Source organism: Macrotis lagotis, chromosome 7, assembly GCF_037893015.1.
Source record: "Macrotis lagotis isolate mMagLag1 chromosome 7, bilby.v1.9.chrom.fasta, whole genome shotgun sequence".
Lineage (NCBI taxonomy): Eukaryota > Metazoa > Chordata > Mammalia > Peramelemorphia > Peramelidae > Macrotis > Macrotis lagotis.
Window position 1 is genome coordinate 55,405,671 of NC_133664.1, and position 18,482 is coordinate 55,424,152.

Here is an 18,482-nt window from a genome sequence, read left to right on the forward strand (position 1 = left end):
TGTCCAAGGCTGGATTTGAACACAGGGAGAGGAGTCATCACCAGTTAACTGCTCAGCTAACATGAGTAAACTGAAGATCAAAGAAATGAAAAACTGGCCCAAGGATATACAGCTAGTTGGTAGTAAACAACCCAGGTGATTAATGTATAATTAATGTATAATGTATAAACACCATCATGTAAACACTTTCATGAAAAAGATGCTGCTCTAAATGGACCAGTCCACCATTTTATATTTTTTTTAAGGGATTGAGTCTGTTTTTTAATGGACAAAGGAGACCAGGATTCTCTGTGTACATTTGGTGTCCTAATTATATTATAAGCAATTTGAGCTTCCATAAAGTCAGGATATTCTAGACAAGTATTTTTGTTTGTTTGTTTTGTTTTTAGGTTTTTGCAAGGCAAAAGGGGTTAAGTGGCTTGCCGAAGGCCAAACAGCTAGGTAATTATTAAGTGTCTGAGACCAGATTTGAACCCAGGTACTCCTGACTCCAGGGCCAGTGCTTTATCCACTACGCCACCTAGCTGCCCCTAGACAAGTTTTAATTAAGAAATTTTTCTTTTGCAATATTTTAGATACCTTCAAATTACTTACAGTCCAAAGTGGTGTATGTAACATTAAATCCTTCCTTTTCCACACTTACATCGCTGACAAATTTAACTGTGAGAAAGTTGCCTCTAGAGATAAAAGGAGCAGGTAGATTGGAACCACAAAAAGTACCAACCAAATTGGCATTTTCATTATCACCGTCATATACCTGTAAAAGACAAAGAGCTTATCAAAAGAAATGTAGTAAATTGGGAAACAATTTTTATGACTAGTGTTTCTGATATAGGACTCATCTCTAAAATATACAGAGAACTGAGTCAATTTTTTTTAAGAAAAGACAAGCCATTACCCAATTGACAAAGGGTCAAAGGATATGCAAAGGCAATTTACAGATGAGGAAATCGATGCAATCCATAGTCATATGAAAAATTATTCTAAATCACTAATTAGTAGAGAAATGCAAATTCAGACATCTCTGAGGTACCACCTCACACCTCTCAGATTAGCCAATATGACCAGAAAGGACAAATATCAATGTTGGAAATCTGGGAAACTAATACATTGTTGGTGGAGTTGTGAACTCATCCAAACTTTCTGGAGAGCAATTTGGAATTATGCCCAAAAGGCAACAAAAATGCACATACCCTTTGATACAGCAATACCACTACTGGGTCTATACATTAAGAGATTATGAAAAAGGATAAAAACATCACCTGTACAAAAATATTCATAGCTTTGTAGTGGCAAATTAATGGAAACTGAAGGAATACCCATCAATTGGGGAGTGGCTTAACAAACCGTGGTATATGTATGTGATGGAACACTATTGTTCTATTAGAAACCAGGAGGGTTGGGAATTCAGGGAAGCTGGAAGGATTTGCATGAACTGATGCTGAGTGAGATGAGCAGAACCAGAACATCATTGTACACCCTAACAGCAACATGGGAGTGATGATCAACCTTAATGGACTTGCTTACACCAACAGGGCAACAATCAGGCACAATTTTGGGATATCTGCAATGGAGAATGCTACCTGTAGCCTGAGAAAGAATTGTGGGGTTTGAACAAAGACCAAAGACTTTCTATGTACCTTTAATTTAATTTTAAAAAATTGTCTTATTATGTAATTCTGCTATATCTCATCCTGTATGTTTTTTTCCTTAAGGAAAAATTTCTTTCTCATCACATTCAACTTAGATCAATGCATACTATGGGAATGATGTAAAGACTAACAAACTGCCTTCTGTTGGGGGGGGTGGGGGTAGGGAAGCAAGACTGAGATAAAACTGTAAAACTGAAAATAAATAAAATATTTCTAAAATTTAAAAAAAAGACAAAGAACTTATTATTTATTCTCAGGTCTCATGCTTTGTGCTAAATTAGCTAGTTCATAGGTTAATATGGACTGTTTATTGATCTTTTCTCTCTCTTTTTTGTATGCTCCAAGAAGAGTTGGTCTCAGATGAGAAAGATAAAGTGATAGTTCTATGAGGTGTCTTGTTACTAGGAGTTCAATAAAAGTATAATTGTTGGATCACAGATCTAGAGTTGAAAGGTATCTTAGGAGCCAGCGAATGCAACCCCTCCCCATTTTGGAGCTGAGAAAACCATAGCCTAAGGAGGGCAAAGGTGGGATTCTAACTTGGGTCTTCCTGACTCCAAGTTCAGTGCTCTTCCCACTAGACTATGCTGGCTCTCAAAGACTAGTGTGATGCTCATCTATGCTCTTAAGTTCAGTGAGGCCAGAGTATTTATCATTTGTCAGGCTGGCATCATCAGTGACCAGAACAAGAAGTTAAGGAGATGCTTTATAAATATTATACTTGGTAAACATGTCCCTTTCAAGGAACATGTGGGGACATGAGATGTGTAAATTCAATTTTCAGCATCCTTGCATTTTTGATTGTCCTGTTTTTTTAGTGAAATGAATTATGAAATGAAAATTTGTTGATGTTCAGTCATTTTTCAATCATATCTGACTCTTTGTGGGTCCATGTGGGGTTTTCTGGGCAAAGATACTGGAGTGGTTTGTCATTTTCTTCTTCAGCTTGTTTTATAGATGAGGATACTGAGGCAAATAAGTTTAAGTGACTTTCAACCAACTAATAAGTATCTGAGGTCAGATTTGAACCTACTAAGATGAATCTTACTGATCCAAGATCCACGATTCTACTCACTGCCCTAGCTCGCTGCTCCACAATAGAAAATTAGATAAAAATAAATGGGATTTATATTTAGCTTCAGAGACACAGATTTATACTTCTTCACAATTTTAAAGGGTTAGGGAAAATGTTAAATAAAATGTTACCCAAAACATTCAGTCCAGAATTCTTTCCTTCTTCAAATGGACATGGGTAATTTATTTTAGGGGTGGGATATGTCTCTAAAGTTTTAAATGAAAAGTTATCAGGTGTATTGGGGACCTCAGAGCAAAGTTACAGCTACTAATGTGACAAGTAATATAAAAATTTTTTGACACTAAAGTGTTGAGTAAAATGGACATTGAGTAAATGTTTGCTGAATGAAGGAAGCAGAAATGGCAAAACACAAACAAAACATCCAAACCAAGCTCAAAAATAGATATAAGCATCTTCAACGCTAGATGGCATGTTATTTCTTTCTCAAAGAGCCCTAGCAGGCAGAATTCACTAGAATTTAGACTGAAAGTTGCAAAGGAGGACCTAGAGGCAATATGAAACAAATCTTTCCAATCAACTGGAACCCTACAAAGTGGAAGAGATTTGTAAAGAGGTCGGGGATTCCCCTTCCTCTGAGGTCTTCAAGAAAATACTGAGTATGTTCTAAAGGGACTTCTTGGACAGGTCAAGACTGGGCTAGGTGGTTACTGAGATGTTTTCCAACACTAAGGTTTCTGAGTATCTATGAAATTACTTGTTTCTACAAAATGACATGCTCATGGAAGTTAGGCAGGAGGATGAACCTCAGATTTTGCTGGTATTGAAAGCTCTCAATATGAAAACTTCCTCTGCCAATTCAGGTGGGCACAGTCTCAGCCGCTTAGAGGATTGCTATGCCTCTCCTCTCAATGAAACATTGAGGATGGAAAATAAGAACAAAAAGGTCTGGTAACCTCATAATTAAGATTTCAATGGCAGAATTTCAACTTGAATACAAAGTGATTATACATTACTATGCAATTATAACAAATACATTATAAGACTCCTCCATCAATGACATAATGGATGCGAAGCTGGTTCCTGAAGGCTGTGCCAATAGACCCAAAATCTGGCAGATCCTGTAAAGTCAAATAATCTGTGAGAGCATCCCCCCACACACACACACACCATCCCCAAAAAATAACCAAGCAGTATTTGGATGGACATATCATCATGTTGGCAAAATGGTAATGAATATTTTTGGCCAAGTAATTCATGAAGATCTTCAGCTAAGAGGAAGGGGTTGTGATCCACACTGGTGAAGAAAATATCCATATGAAGAAAGCAGTGTGTCTTTGAAGAACTGACATCCTTTAATAATGATACAACTAATACCATTACTAGTTGCACAAGTTGTTGAATCTTTATTTTTGAAATTTCCAAAGTGTGTTCAATTTAATCTTTAGCAGGGGAAGTACTCGATTGGATTGGGGTACAATATTTTTTCAGAAAGAGAGTCTCCCAAGATCTTTCTGACTCCTACTTCACCTAGCAAAACCATGAGAACATCACTACTTGACTCATAGCTTTCTTTGAATGCAACTCCAATTGGTTTGGTCTCCACAAAACAAGAGCACTAAACTCCTTCCGAAGCTTTCTTTTATAAAGTTCAGGATCTGGATTTTGCCACTCATTCTCCAAGATGCTCCTTCCAGGATAAGTTGCTATCCTAGCACTTTCCCAACTTCCTGGCTGCTTATCCCCTCCAAATGGAAGGCTGGGAGATTGCGTAAGCATTAACTCTTCCCAAAGCTTGTTTTTATACAAGGGCAGAATCTAGACTTTCCATGTACTCTCAACTTCCTAGTTATAGTTCTACTTGGTTTGAACTCCATGAAAAAGATGCCTCCACACAGGATGCCCTCTGGTGTTGCCCCCAACTTCCCTTTGTGTGTTCTCTTCTGTTACATGTTATAGGAGACTTCAGTTCCCTTCCAAGCACTCTGCCTTATAAACCTTAGATTATAGGACAGATTTCACTTATCCCATTAAAAATGAAGACTGTACTTAACCATTAAGAAATGACTCCTCCTTTTCAATTGATGCCCACTAAAGGGTAGGTCCTACCTTTCTTCCTGCCCAATTTTGTATAGTCTACATAACTCAGAATACCAGTGAAGAGATAGGTCCATGCTGTTCTTCCATGTATATGTTTTTCTATTACACCTATCTTTCTAGTACTGCCTTTCTTTACAGAAAGGTCAATGGCCCAAATTTGTTTCTTAACATTATGGCTTCATGTCTCATTGCTACTTTATACAACTGGTTCCCCATTGGAAAACCAAGTTCAATTGATTTTAACTTTACAATACCTCTTACAATTACACCTCCTTTCTATTTCGACTCTGATCACCCTACTGAGACTTTTGCTGCCTAAACTCATTCCCTGTATAATCACTTAATTCATCCTTCACATCTTTTCCAGAATCTTTTCTTTCTTATGACCAAATCAAGTTACTCTTTGCTTACTATTTCCCATGGATATCTACTGTCTAACAATTAAAGGTCAAACTCTTTTCCCCCAAAATCAAAACCCAACACAACACAATACCATATTTTCTTTCCATTCTCATCTTCTGTCACTCTTCCTTCCAAACACACTCTATTTTTCAGAAAAACTGGATTATATTCTGACTCTGACATACACTCTCTTCCTTTATAACTCTATCTATACCTCTGCTCATGCTTGGAATATTCTTCCCCCTCTCTTTTTTTTGTCAGTTAAAATCCCGCTCATCCCTTAAAACTCAACTTGGCTGTCACCTCCTTTAAGATTTTTCCTTGGTCTCCTTGCTCACTAGTTATTCTTCATGCTTAGATCTATTATAGCACAATGCTTTATAACTCTTTAAAGTGTGCATTTAATATTGTGCATTATAGCTCTCTGTGTTGGAGTCTTATCTCCCTACTGACCTATAAGTCCTATGAGGCAGGGGCTAGATACTATCTAAACTTGATATCTCACAAGGTATCATTGTGCTCTGCAAATAGAAGGCATTTAAATATTATTTGTTATTATTGAAAGAGTTGGACAGGCAGGGTAGGGTCAATTTTCAGAGAGCCTTCAAAATCAGCTTAAATAGTTTGGATTTTCTGCTGTCAGAAGTGGGGAAATCAATTTTTAAAAATTAGGTAGTAGAGTGACATGATTAAAGTGGTAATTTAAAAGAGATTAATCCAGTGGTTGCTGGGTAATTAATTATAAAGGGAAGAGACAAGCAATGGGGGAATCAGTTCATACCTGTTTTGTTTTATTTTAAAGACCCTAGGGAAGAAAATTCCACAGCGTCCTTTAGTAACCTATTCTAAAATAACTTCTATATTGGTCAACACAATAGTTTTGTCTCTTCAGTTTTATTGTTAATAATTGTGTGTGTGTGTGTGTGTGTGTGTATGTGTCCAGCTACATCTTCAAATTCTTCTTAGCCTTCTCTAATTTGGCTTTTGATCTTAGTACTTTATTGTAAAAACTTTCCTAAAGGTCAGTGATTATTTTCTCTATGCCAAATCCAATAACTTCATTATTGTTTTCCTTGACTCCTATGCAATATATGATATCTATTGATAGCTATCCAATCCAATGCTATGTTATTCTGGTGTCTTCTGCTTTCTGTGGCTCTCTTTAGATACTTACTGGATGATTATGATTAAATCATATAACTTCTTTGAGCCTCAGTTTACTCATCTATAACAATAGGTGTTAATAACAATATATAGCCTATCTTTAGGATCCATAGGACCATAGACTTAGAGTTGATCAGAAATCTTCTAGTTAGTCTAGTTCAAACCTGTCATTTTATAGGAAAGAAATGGGAAAGGTATAAGCAAAGGTTGAGGATGTGCCCAAGTTCACAAAAGTATGAGTAACAGAGTCAGAAATTCAATGACTCTAACTACAAGGATCTTTTCAATCTCCATTCAGCCAATGGTGGTAATGGTAAGGAAAGTTCTTTTGTAAACCCCTGACTGAGTTAATAATTGATAAGGGAAACCTAATTTATTTGATGAGGTTCTCTCTCCCTTCCTCCCTCCTTCCTTCCCACTCTGAGCTAGAAGGTATGGTATTACAGAGGCCATTTAGTCCATTTCTCTTACTTTATAAATGAGGAAACTGAGGCTTGGTGGCTTAAATTATTTGTTAAGAAATATATTGAATATCAGTAGTTTGACCTTTGACTCCAGAACTTTTGTTCTTTTCACTGGACATCCTGCCTTTGGGATAATGCCAAGAAACTGAAAGCATATAATTTCCAAGGAGTGAAGAAGACCCTCACCAGATTATTGATTATTTGAGTGTTTTCAAGTTTGTTTGTTTCTTCCCTTTTGAATGAAGGCTAAACCATAGGACAAGGAGAATGAAAATGAGGGTATGAATCTTGATACCATATAGGTCCCTGAGAGGAAAGTAAGATTTACTTAAGAGGAAAGGAAATGATATTGATTGTTTATGGTCTGGGATTCTTTATGTGGGATGAAATAAAGGCTGTTCTATGTAAAATATGCATTCTTAGCTTGAATGCTTGTATAGGAATCAGGGAGCATTTGACCACATTTGTGGAAATTCAGACATGAGACTCTGTGGTTCCAAGAGGAAACTATGAATGGGATCAAAACAAATCAAGTACAAAAAGCTATCACAGAGAAGACACTTGCTCTAAAACCGAACCTGACTTGTATAAGCCCAGAACTTGGGCATATATCATATTGTCAGTAGTAACCTTCTCTGTTTCCTTCACTGGTTCCTCTTCTCCCATTGCAGCTATGAGCATTTCCCCAAACTTCTCAGTTTACCTGTTCTTCTCTGTTTATGTTTTCTCTGAGCAAGAAGTAATCTGTTTTCATGGCTTCAATTTGGTTTGCCTACAGCTTTAAATCTCCATGACTGGTAGGTCCTCTTAGCAGAATTCTAGTTATATTATTTCCAACTTCCTGTTTTTAAGCAAAGCCAATTAAAGATCAACCAAAAATAAAGACAAGTATCTCTGAAATTAGTGTAATTGGAAAACAAATTATTTTATAAAAATTCAATTTACTTGTAATCTTTCAAAGGTACATGATATGCAATAGAGTGAGGCATCTTATAATTGGAGGCTGTGATTAGTAGCTTCTGAATTAAACCCTGATTTTCATACCTTTACATAATCAAAAACACATCTTTGAAAAGAAGAGATTGCTTCCAGGGAAAATGTATTGAAGGTCAGATTGATGACTTTGTTGAGAGGGGCTGATATTACCCATATACAGTTTAAGTTCTTGTCATATCTGCCATCAGCATTAGAATCAGGAGAAGCAAAAGTGGAATTGGAACTTGTCAGATAGCCTCCACATCCTTGCTGAGGTCCTATGGGGAAAAAAGAAACTATCACTTATAAATGAAAACAAATAGAGGAAGGAATCTATAGCCTTTGCTCTCCATATTTAGAATTTAAAAAAGTAAATTTTTGTCATTTTTCTGTTCCTCTCTAATGAACATTACCAGAATGTTGACTGAGATGTTATTCACATTGGCCTAGGAAGGTGTAAAGATAACATTTGTTTTCTTTCCAGTTTGATTTTTCCTTTATTGTCATGTATTTCATTTCTACCATCAGTCTTTCTTATACATGGTTAATTAGAAAAATAGATGATAGGAATCTTTTTTGTAAGAATTAAACAACAGTAGATCAAATCTCTGTAAGATTATATTTTTTAAACTCCTATTAGGAACAAATGATGTCACCAAATACCTGGTGATCAATGGGTAACAAGTTCAGTTCTCTTCTCCCCACTAATCAGGTCAGGAGTCTAATAAATATAATCAGTTCAGGATATCTTATAATCTATATAATCATGCTTGACTTCCCTCAGTAAAAAAAAGGGGGGATTTGTGTGAAAAGTGCAGAGAATATAAGAGCCCACTGTGCTTACTGATGACAAAAAAGCATTTATTTTGCTGAAGGAAGCCAGTCTTTAGGGCACTTCTTTCCCAATATGTGCTTAAAGTCACACAAGATTTCCTTAAGAGAAGCCACAACAGAGGAGTTGAAAATTTCTTATTTATATCAAGAGAAGCATGGAAGAGGTAGACAAATAATCAAAAGAATTCACCACCACCATCATAGAGTTCAGAGTCCAAATGGAAGAGGGATTCCCCATTAATGGGGAAGACTTCGAAATGTTCTTGCTTATAGGTGACATAATGCTGACTGCATCAAATCCTGGAATTTTACAGACCCTACTAAACTCATTCCAAAATCACTCAAAGGAGCCCAGTCTATATTAGGATAATATATAGATAAAGTTTTTTTATTGGCAAACTCTATTATGTAGATAGATGAACAATAAATAGAGCTAGTCTATTAATAGATGTTGTATTTGGATAACAAATTGGTCCTAGAAATGAACTGGAAAAAGAAGGGTGATTGAATTGTATTTAGAAAACTGCACAATGGTTTAAATTGCCTCCTCTCCACCAAGTTTCTTCTTAGAATAAAAAAAAATCCCATTTTTTTAAAGCCCATATTCTATTGGTCATGATATGAGGCTGTGAATTATGAAACATCATGATCTCCAATGAATTAAAATCATGGGTCAGCTGGTAGGCATGGGGAGATGCCAGGTAGGTGAAGGTAGACTGAAGCATATTAATAAATGATGAATTATGAGCATTACATGCTGGAAGGATATTAACCAAAAGATAGTTTTCCAAGAAATGGAAGTTAATTAACTATGTCATAAATGGAAAGACTAATAGGTAGAAAACAGAGCAGATATCTTGATCCCCAGTCAATGTCAAGAGATGAAGAAAGAACTCACAAATTCACTAGATGGGGCCTGTACGGAAGAGTTAAGACAGGATATAGGCAAGAGTTACCATGAAGATAAGTTCTGCCCTGCAACACTGGAGAGAATAGTTACATGGATCCCTTGGAATTCTAAATTAATAATTAAGCTAAAAAAGATCAAAGTTTTTAAGATTACAGTATAATGTAGCTCCTAATAATAAACCATAAAGTAAAAATTCAGAAGCTTCAATATATTTTGCTGTATATATATATATATATATATATATGTTGATATATAATGTATGTATAAATTTATATAGAGATAAAACTTATATAACATGAGTAATGATGTGCTCTAGTTCATTACCTGAGCAGATGGGGAAAAGAGTGAATTTTTTGGAAAAAATAAGTCAAAAGAACTGTGACTAGAAAATTTTAACAAGACCCTGACTTTCATAAGGATTAAAAACCACTCTGATAACCACCTATAGACTATCTTTAGGCTATGGAACTTGTAGCTTATAACTAGCCAGGCAATGTCATCTCCTGGAGAGCCTATCTGTTCCCCATAAAATGGAGGTTCCTAACACTAGAGGGCACTGAAATGTTGTGATCTGCTCCTAGAAAGAAATAAAGCCTCCCCTATTCTGGTTTAACACTCAATCCACATCTGATGAGCGACCAGATTGGAGTTACAGGTGTGCCATTTGGTGGGTTAGACTGCGCCGTCAGGAAGTTCTAAGTTTGGTAACACTCCCCAGTATCTGCACAGTCAGTGGTTTTCTGGAGTTGAAACCCATCCTGATGGCAAAGTCCCTGAAAGATTCTTGGACAGTGTCGCAGATCAAGTTCCTTGCTCAGGAAGCTAAGCCAGGTCCAGTGTTGCACAATCTCTTGCTTACCATTCTCTATATTGGAAGGAAGATCTGCCATGAGAACAAGGGTCCTGATAGCTATAGGGATCCCAAGAACCCCAAGAGTCCTGTTTTGGGGAGTGGTTGCCTAAAAATCAATTACTATCCTGTAAATAAGTATATGTATATATTTTACATATACAATTTATACAAATATAATATATATGTATATAGATATATCATTATATATGACTATAAATATGTATCATTATTATATAATATAGCATTATATAATATGTTATTCTTCAGTTTCTAAGGTTACATATTAAATAAATTAACAAAATATTCCATAAACCTTAATGAGTGATTAGTGGTAACTTGATGTGTCACAAGGGAAAGCATTAAATTTGGTGTCAGCAAGACCTAAGTCTTACTAATTGTGTGACCTTGGGCAAACTGGCTAACCACACTAAGGTTCAATTTCCACATCTATTAAAAAAATGAGGATAATTTTTACTGGGTTGAAAATGAAAATAAAAATGCATTGTGTTTCGTAAATTTGAACAGTTTCTATAAATTCTAACTATTACACTATTACATTATTATTAAGGTACAAAATATGTGCCCCATTTTAATAATCAGAACTACTCTATAATCAATGGATTTTGCTTTATATAAAAAGAGGATAACTCCAGAATTTGTTCACTATTAGAGTATTAGACTCATCTTTATTTATGAAATAATCACATCCTTTAAAAAATGGAGAGTTAAACGATGAAGATCTTTAGAATATTTGTCAGTGTTTGTGTGTGTGTGTGTGTGTGTGTGTGTGTGTGTGCATGCACACACACAGTAAATTTTCAGTTATGTCTGACTCTTCATGACTGTCTTTGGAGTTTTATTGGCAAAGTTACTGTAGTATTTGCCATTTCCTTCTCCAGCTCTTTTCTATAGATGAAGAAATTGAGGCAAACAGCCTCAAGTGACTTACTCAGGGTCACATAGCTAGTAAATGTCTGAGGTCTAGTCCAAATTTAGAAAGATTCATCTTCCTGACTCCAGGCCAGCACTCTATACACTGAGCCAACTATGAGCTGTTCTTAGCTCATTTAGGCCAAGAGAATATATATACAGCTAAAATATTCAGGTAATCAAAAACAAAAGTTATGAGAAGCTTTTTAAAAAATTGCCCCATTGTCCAGTTCAATTTTCAAGTTTAGATTCTAAAAACAGAAATGACAACATTTATTCCACTGGGGCAGGAGTATAAATAAGAATGAATTAAAGGGCTGGTGACATTGGTTTCATATCTTAAAAGCTACAACAGTGCCTGTCTCCTACAACTAATGTATCTACAGCAGCAAGATATGGGTGATGGGACTGAAGGAGGTGGGGAAGAAGGGAAGCTGGGATTATGGAAAAAAGTCAGCTCATCATTTAAGAAAATAATGTGCATTTAAGTACATCTTCTTGGTTGACATAAGATATGCCTTAACCTTGACATACTGGCACATTTAGAACCATAAATTCAGACTCTGTCTAGTTACTACCCATTTGTCTAGTATCCAGACAGCTTCCATCCATCAGCACTTCATCAGTCAGGAAGCGTCAGAGGCCCTGGTCCTGCAAGAGCTCGGCAATGACACTATGACCAGATACCAATGTCACCCTGCCCTTCTGCCTGGGATTGGGAGAGTTGCACCAAAAAAAAGGAGCTTCTTTGGGAAAAGGAAATATTTTTTAAGGATGGATCAATATGAAAAATACAGGCTCAAGTCTTAAGACCTAGTACAGCTCTTTCTTTACAAACCAATCCCTTTATTTTCAAATATATGATTTCCAACCACAAAGCTGAAGAATGGAGGTAAGAATGTATCCAGCATGACAAACACACCCTAAAAATGAAAATATTTATATCATTCCAGAGGAAGAAAAAAATCAAAACATCTAAAGTCTTCAAGAGGAAAGTCATTACTTCAGAGGTAGTAAGTTCTGGCAAGTTGTCTTCATAGACAGGCACTTTTGTAGGATGGATGTGACAGGCTTGAGGTGCATTACACTTTCACTGGGTTCCAGAATCTTCTACTGTCCAATAGATAGCCAAGCATTCTTATTGATAAAGATCCTCTTGGCTTTGCGCTTGCTCTGTAGGTCAGAGATCTGTCTGCTTCCTTACACTTTATATTGCTATACAGCAATGACCCCCAATGCCTGGTCAATGGACAAATGCTTTTTAAAATAAATGCCCTGAGCAAATGAAAGCAGCAGTAGGATTTAGGATTTTATACATAGGGTGTAAAAAATTCCCAGAACCCTTTCAAGCAATTAAGGCTTAACATATATGCTTATAAATAAAACACCATATTTAAGATATGTGCATATATATATATGTATATATACACACTAGAACTACGTGTGTATGCATTCACATATATATGAATCTATCTATCTATCTATCTAGCTATCTATCTATCTATCTATCTATCTATCTTCACACCAGGAACTAAAAATAAACATATATAGATAGATATATAAATTTATATATTTATATATAATTCATATTTTCAATGCCTAGTCTTTTCACTATGAGATATAATGAAGATCTTCATAATACTTTTATACTATTACGTCTACTATAATATGGGCATTACTAGTGCATATTGGTTACTATATAGCATTGCTCCAATAACTGTTTCTAGGACTTAGGCTCTTAAAAATGTTCATATGGCATAGGTCAAAAGATGCAAATGATGTCTTTTTCCCATTGTAAAGTTATCACATCTTCCTGTGCTATTTGAAGAGGCATTAACAACTCTATGTAAATAGCATTTACTCTGGGGGAAAACAGAAGAAGATATCAAATTTTTAAAAGCTGAGATTCTAATTAATTTGAGCCCTAATGGAATCTAGCTAGGTCTAACTTAAAAAAGCAACAATAGCAATAATAACTGATAATTTATAGAACACTGAAGTTAATTAAGTAACTGGTAAGTTATACAGTTATTTCTATCCCCTTAAACAAACAAGTCCTGAGACATCAAGTGACTGGTGCATGATGATTCAACTATTAAATATTAGAACTGAGATTAGGACTTTTGTGTCTCCAAGTCTCCAAATTTTAAGACTTCAAGTTTCTATTACATTCAAATGGGGGAGATAATTAAAAAAGATAGGAAAAGAAGGCAATAAACCCAGTTGATAGAAAATGTCTTACAGTAAGGGATCACACAATATATGGGGAAACTGAAGGCAAACACAAATTTTCATTTTAGTAGTTAATTTGTTTCATTTTACACTAAGGAAAAATTGTGAATTATTTCTCAGAGCACTTCATACAGTACCAGAAGAACAAGGAAACTCAACAAGAATGCTTCTCACTGTCTGAGACTTTGTATGATATATATATATATATATATATATATATATATATATACATATATATATATATGCTAAATCTCTTTATAGGCAAAGGAATTATCTATCATGCTATCATCAACATGAAACTTCTAATTTTTCATTAGTATCAAAATAAGCAACCAATCACATTTACATGAGTCATTTACAAAGATTCTAGTTTCTTATTATTTAACCACCTTTATTGTTGTTCTGTCCTGTCCAACTCTTGGTGACCCCATTTGAGGTTTTCTTGGCAAAAAAAAAATATTAAAGTGGTTTGCCATTTCCTTCTTCAGTTCATTTATCAGATGAAGAAACTGAGGTAAAAAGGGTTAAGCGACTTGCTCAGGGTCATACAGTAATTATTTGATGCTGTTTTTGAACTCAGATCTTTCTGACTACAGATCTGACACTCTATCTACTGTGCTAGCTAGTTGCCCCTTAACCACTTTTACTGCCTTCTTATTTCCTTTATGATAAAATACAACTCCTTGTAGGTATCACCTCCACCAGAAAGACCTCCCTGAGCCCTGTAACTGAACTGAAAAGTGATCTCTCTCTCTCTCTCTCTCTCTCTCTCTCTCTCTCTCTCTCTCTCTCTCTCTCTCTCTCTCTCTCTCTCTCTCTCTCTCTCTTTATGTTTTCACAGAGCACAGAGCCCTTATATGGTTCTCTACTTTGGTCTTAACATATTATACTTTTGGTCAAACATATGTTTTGTTCACCTCTTTCTGTTCCCCCTTACCACTCCCCCAAAGAATTGGAAACTCCTTGAGGATAAGAACTGTTATTTTTCATCCCTGTGTTCTCATTGTTCATGATGCCTTCCCAAGAAAAGGCATTTAATAAATGCTTACTGAATCAATCTAAGTGAAATTGGATTGGCTTACCTACCTCTCTGTCAGCAGCTGTAGGATGCCTTTGTGTCGATAATTTATTTAATTCTTGTAGGGGATTTTTAAGAATAGAACTACCCTCCAGGAGGGCCACTTGCAAAAACACATAATTACTGACTCACATTCATCATTCCTAATGACCAGCACAGAAATTTAGATATCTTGGTTCCAAACCAATATCTAATGCAGTTAGGCATAAATCCAACAGACTCTGGGGCTTCTGGGGCTTCTTGAAGGCTAGAACCTGAGCTTTGGGGACTTGGTGGCTAGGCTGACAAAATGACCAACTAATGAATTCAGTGTGGTGGGAGCGGGAGGGGGACAGAACATCAGAAAGAGTGAAACTGGAAATAGGAATATAATTCAGGAAATAGCTATGGGCATATTTTTCTCCCATTGTTAAATGAATGTTGCATGCATGAAATCGTCTTCCTCTATTTTGATTAAGAAAATCTAAAGCAGCTTAGATTTTTGTAAACAGGAGTCAGGTCTTTGAAGATAAGAAGAAATGACATTTTTGCATCCAGTGCCTCTGACCTAAATCTGCTGCAATGCTAGGATTTCAGTGAGAACATTGAAATGAGAAGTTTCAATAGAATTAAATTGGACTCTATTTTTCCTGCTGTGAACAGAGGAGTTATAACAAATCTTACTCCTCTGTGCACAGGGGAATGAGCAGAGCCACCAGCTCTCACTTTCTGTAGTCTCTCTCCATTTTGGCCAGATATATGCCCACCAATTGTGGATTTAAGTGGAGGCCAGCAGCAGCCAAAGGAGTTCCCTCCTTTTGAGGTGAAAAGCTATATCTACTTTTTCCTATGTGAGGGGGTCACCTAGGTGCACTAGGAATTAAAATAAATACATGTTAGAGGGAAATACTTCCTTCCCCCAAATTTGTACTAATGGGGACATGTCATCAAAGAACCTTGAAGAAGTCAAATCACCAAAATAGGAAGTAAAGCTGGGATTCAAACTCAAAATTTCTTATTATGGTTGATTTCATTGAGTTTTCAAACATACTGAGTTGAGAGCTTAATGGCAGAGCAACAAATACTCTAGAGTTTGAGTCAGGACAGAAGAAAGTTTCAATCCTCTGATGATCACCTCTGTATGACTAGAAGTAAATTACTTAAATTTCTACTAACTTCATGGGAAAATGATTACTTGTGCTATCTGAACCTTCCAGGGTTTGTGTGTGAGGACCAAAATGAGGAAAGTTTTTTAATTCATTAAGTAAACTGACAGTTCTCAAACCACTGAGATAGATAGATAAATGGATGGATGGATGGATGGATGGATGAATGTAGATAGGTAAATAGATAGATAGATATAGATGGATATATTTGAGGACATGGGGAGGATGATAACCCAGCATGAGTCATAAAGAAGGATCATTTGCTTGGTAAGAAGAGAAACAGGAGAAAGAAGTGTCATGAGAAGCAAGGGAGAGGCAATATCCTGGGGTCCATTTTGTAAATCCTATAAATGCCAGTCATCATGATGAAGCTCTGAATCTGAGGGAAAATATTCCTTGGCCCTGTCCCACTCTGACTCACTCTCTCCTTCCCCTACTCATGGTATATGTAGTTAACAATGGATAGTTCTTGACATCTAGAGGACTATAGGAAACCTGACTGGCATAGAATTAAGGGGAACCAGGGCTAGAGAGCAGAAAGAAATGGTAAAGGAAGTGGGAAGAGAGGAAAAGAAAAAAAGAGAGTTCAAATTTGAGTAAGCTGGGACTTAGAAAAAAAAGTAGTTAGGGTACTAGGGAAAGGGACCAAGACTAAGGAAAAAAATGAATTTGGGGAACTGTAAATTGCAGAATAATTATTATGAATAATAATTGTTTCACACATGTAAAGCACCATGCTAACATTGGGAAGATGAAGAAGAAATAAGGCACAGTTTCTTATGCTCACAAAATATACCTGTATTTACAACAGGAACTCTTAATCTATGGTCCACAGACTCCCAAGTGGTCCATAGATAGATCTCAGGTGAGTGGTCTGTGATCTTGGATAGGAAAAAATTATATCTCTCATGAGAAATTTAGCATTTTCTTTAGTTAAGAATTTAAAAAAAATCCTGAGAAAGGATCTGAAGATTTCACCACACTTCTAAAAGGGTGTAACACAAACAGGGTTAAGAACTCCTACCTTACATTGATGTAATATTTCACAGATAGCAAGAAATTTTATATACCCTACTGAGTAAAGATAGTAGTGCATAGGTAAGTAAGCATATTTTCAAAGGGAATGCAATGTAATTTCAGATGTGGAGACAAGCCCCATCAAGGGTGCCATTCACTTTAAAGAAAAAGTCCAGGAAGAGTGTGTAGGCTGATCTCCCAGGGCCAGAGCTGACAGAGCACAGCCTTTGGAGCCATGCTACCAAGACCTTCTGTGGTCAGCAAAAAGCCTGGCCAGCTTCTAAGCCTTGTTGGCCTGCTTTGTGCAGCTTGGGCATGGCTTCATAGCCATGTGGCCTGCAGAAAAGCAGGGGGTGTTTCCTTCCTAGCTTTCTCACCCATGGAATATTCTCAAATGTCCCATACACGGGGGGAATTTGGTTCCTCACCTTTCCTGCAATGGCATCCATTCAATGGCTCACATAGAGAAACTATATATAGCTTCTCTCCCTCAAATAATCTCATAACTTAGTTTTCTTTTTGCATATATCCTTCCCCTCCATTTCCCAAAGTCCACTACTAATTTTACCCATGTGGCTGCCTCATTTTTAGGAATAGCACTGTTTATGAGATTTGCATTTTATTATTAATTAGGGATTTTGGATAATCCCCTGGATATTATTTCAGCAATGAAGAGTATCAGCTATTAGAATTTGTGTTTTTATAGCATTTTCTCTCCACCAGCCTTACAAACTCCTTGGGGGAATGATTAGAATCATGTACTTATTAGATTAGAAAATTAGGTCCTTTCTGAAATTGGCTTAATTTCAGATTCACCTTTCCCTTTGCTTTCTGAGCACTCTGGAGGGAAACAGTAAATGCTACTTCTTTGGTTTGTATCTTTTCAGTAAAATGAGGGGGAGAATGGTATGTTTCTTAGACCTTCAGTTGTTTCACTTTCTTAAAGGAAGCTATAGTATTTGAATGGATAATGATCCCCACCCAAGGATGGCAGTTTACATTTCACCCATGTTTTTTGTATTTTTGATTAAAATATATTCAATAAACACTAGGTCAGATTCTCCTACAGGATGCAAATCGGATTAGTGGAAACATTTAGAGGAAAATTCAACAGCAAGTGAAAATGAGGGAAGGGAAGGAGAACAATATTTTCCAGGGCAATGACTTTTAAATTTTTCCATGGAATCCCAAGTTTATATGACACACATTTTATGGCCTTCTTGAATGAAAGCCCCCTGAAAGAAAGCATGTTCCTTAAACATTCCAGAAGATAAAATAATTGGATCAGTTTAAGCCTTCTCAGGGACATCTAGTGACAAATCCTTTTCCCAAAATAATTGTATAATTACATGTTATCACTGTCTTGTTGGTATTTACCATACAAGGTAATGTTATAACATAAAAAAATAATATTTTGTTAAAAATAATGTTGAGGGGTGGCTAGGTGCCACAGTGGATAGAGCACCAGCCCTGGATTCAGGAGTACCTGAGTTCAAATGAGGCCTCAGACACATAATAATTACCTAGCTGTGTGGCCTTGGGTAAGCCACTTAATCCCTTTTGCCTGGCAAAAACCAAAGAAAGAAAGAAAGAAAGAAAGAAAGAAAGAAAGAAAGAAAGAAAGAAAGAAAGAAAAGGAAGGAAGGAAGGAAGGAAGGAAGGAAGGAAGGAAGGAAGGAAGGAAGGAAGGAAG

At 36.2% G+C, this 18,482-nt stretch overlaps 1 protein-coding gene across 1 annotated transcript in view; it reads right to left on the reverse strand.

The window, feature by feature from the left end:
* Window positions 1–18,482, reverse strand: part of CUBN (cubilin) — a 284,271-nt gene that overhangs the window by 11,829 nt on the left and 253,960 nt on the right. The window contains exons 60-61 of the mRNA XM_074192929.1: window positions 7,860–8,068; window positions 595–757 (exon numbers count right to left, since the gene is read on the reverse strand). Coding sequence (XP_074049030.1) covers window positions 595–757; window positions 7,860–8,068 — 372 coding nt within the window. The remainder of the gene's footprint in view (window positions 1–594; window positions 758–7,859; window positions 8,069–18,482) is intronic.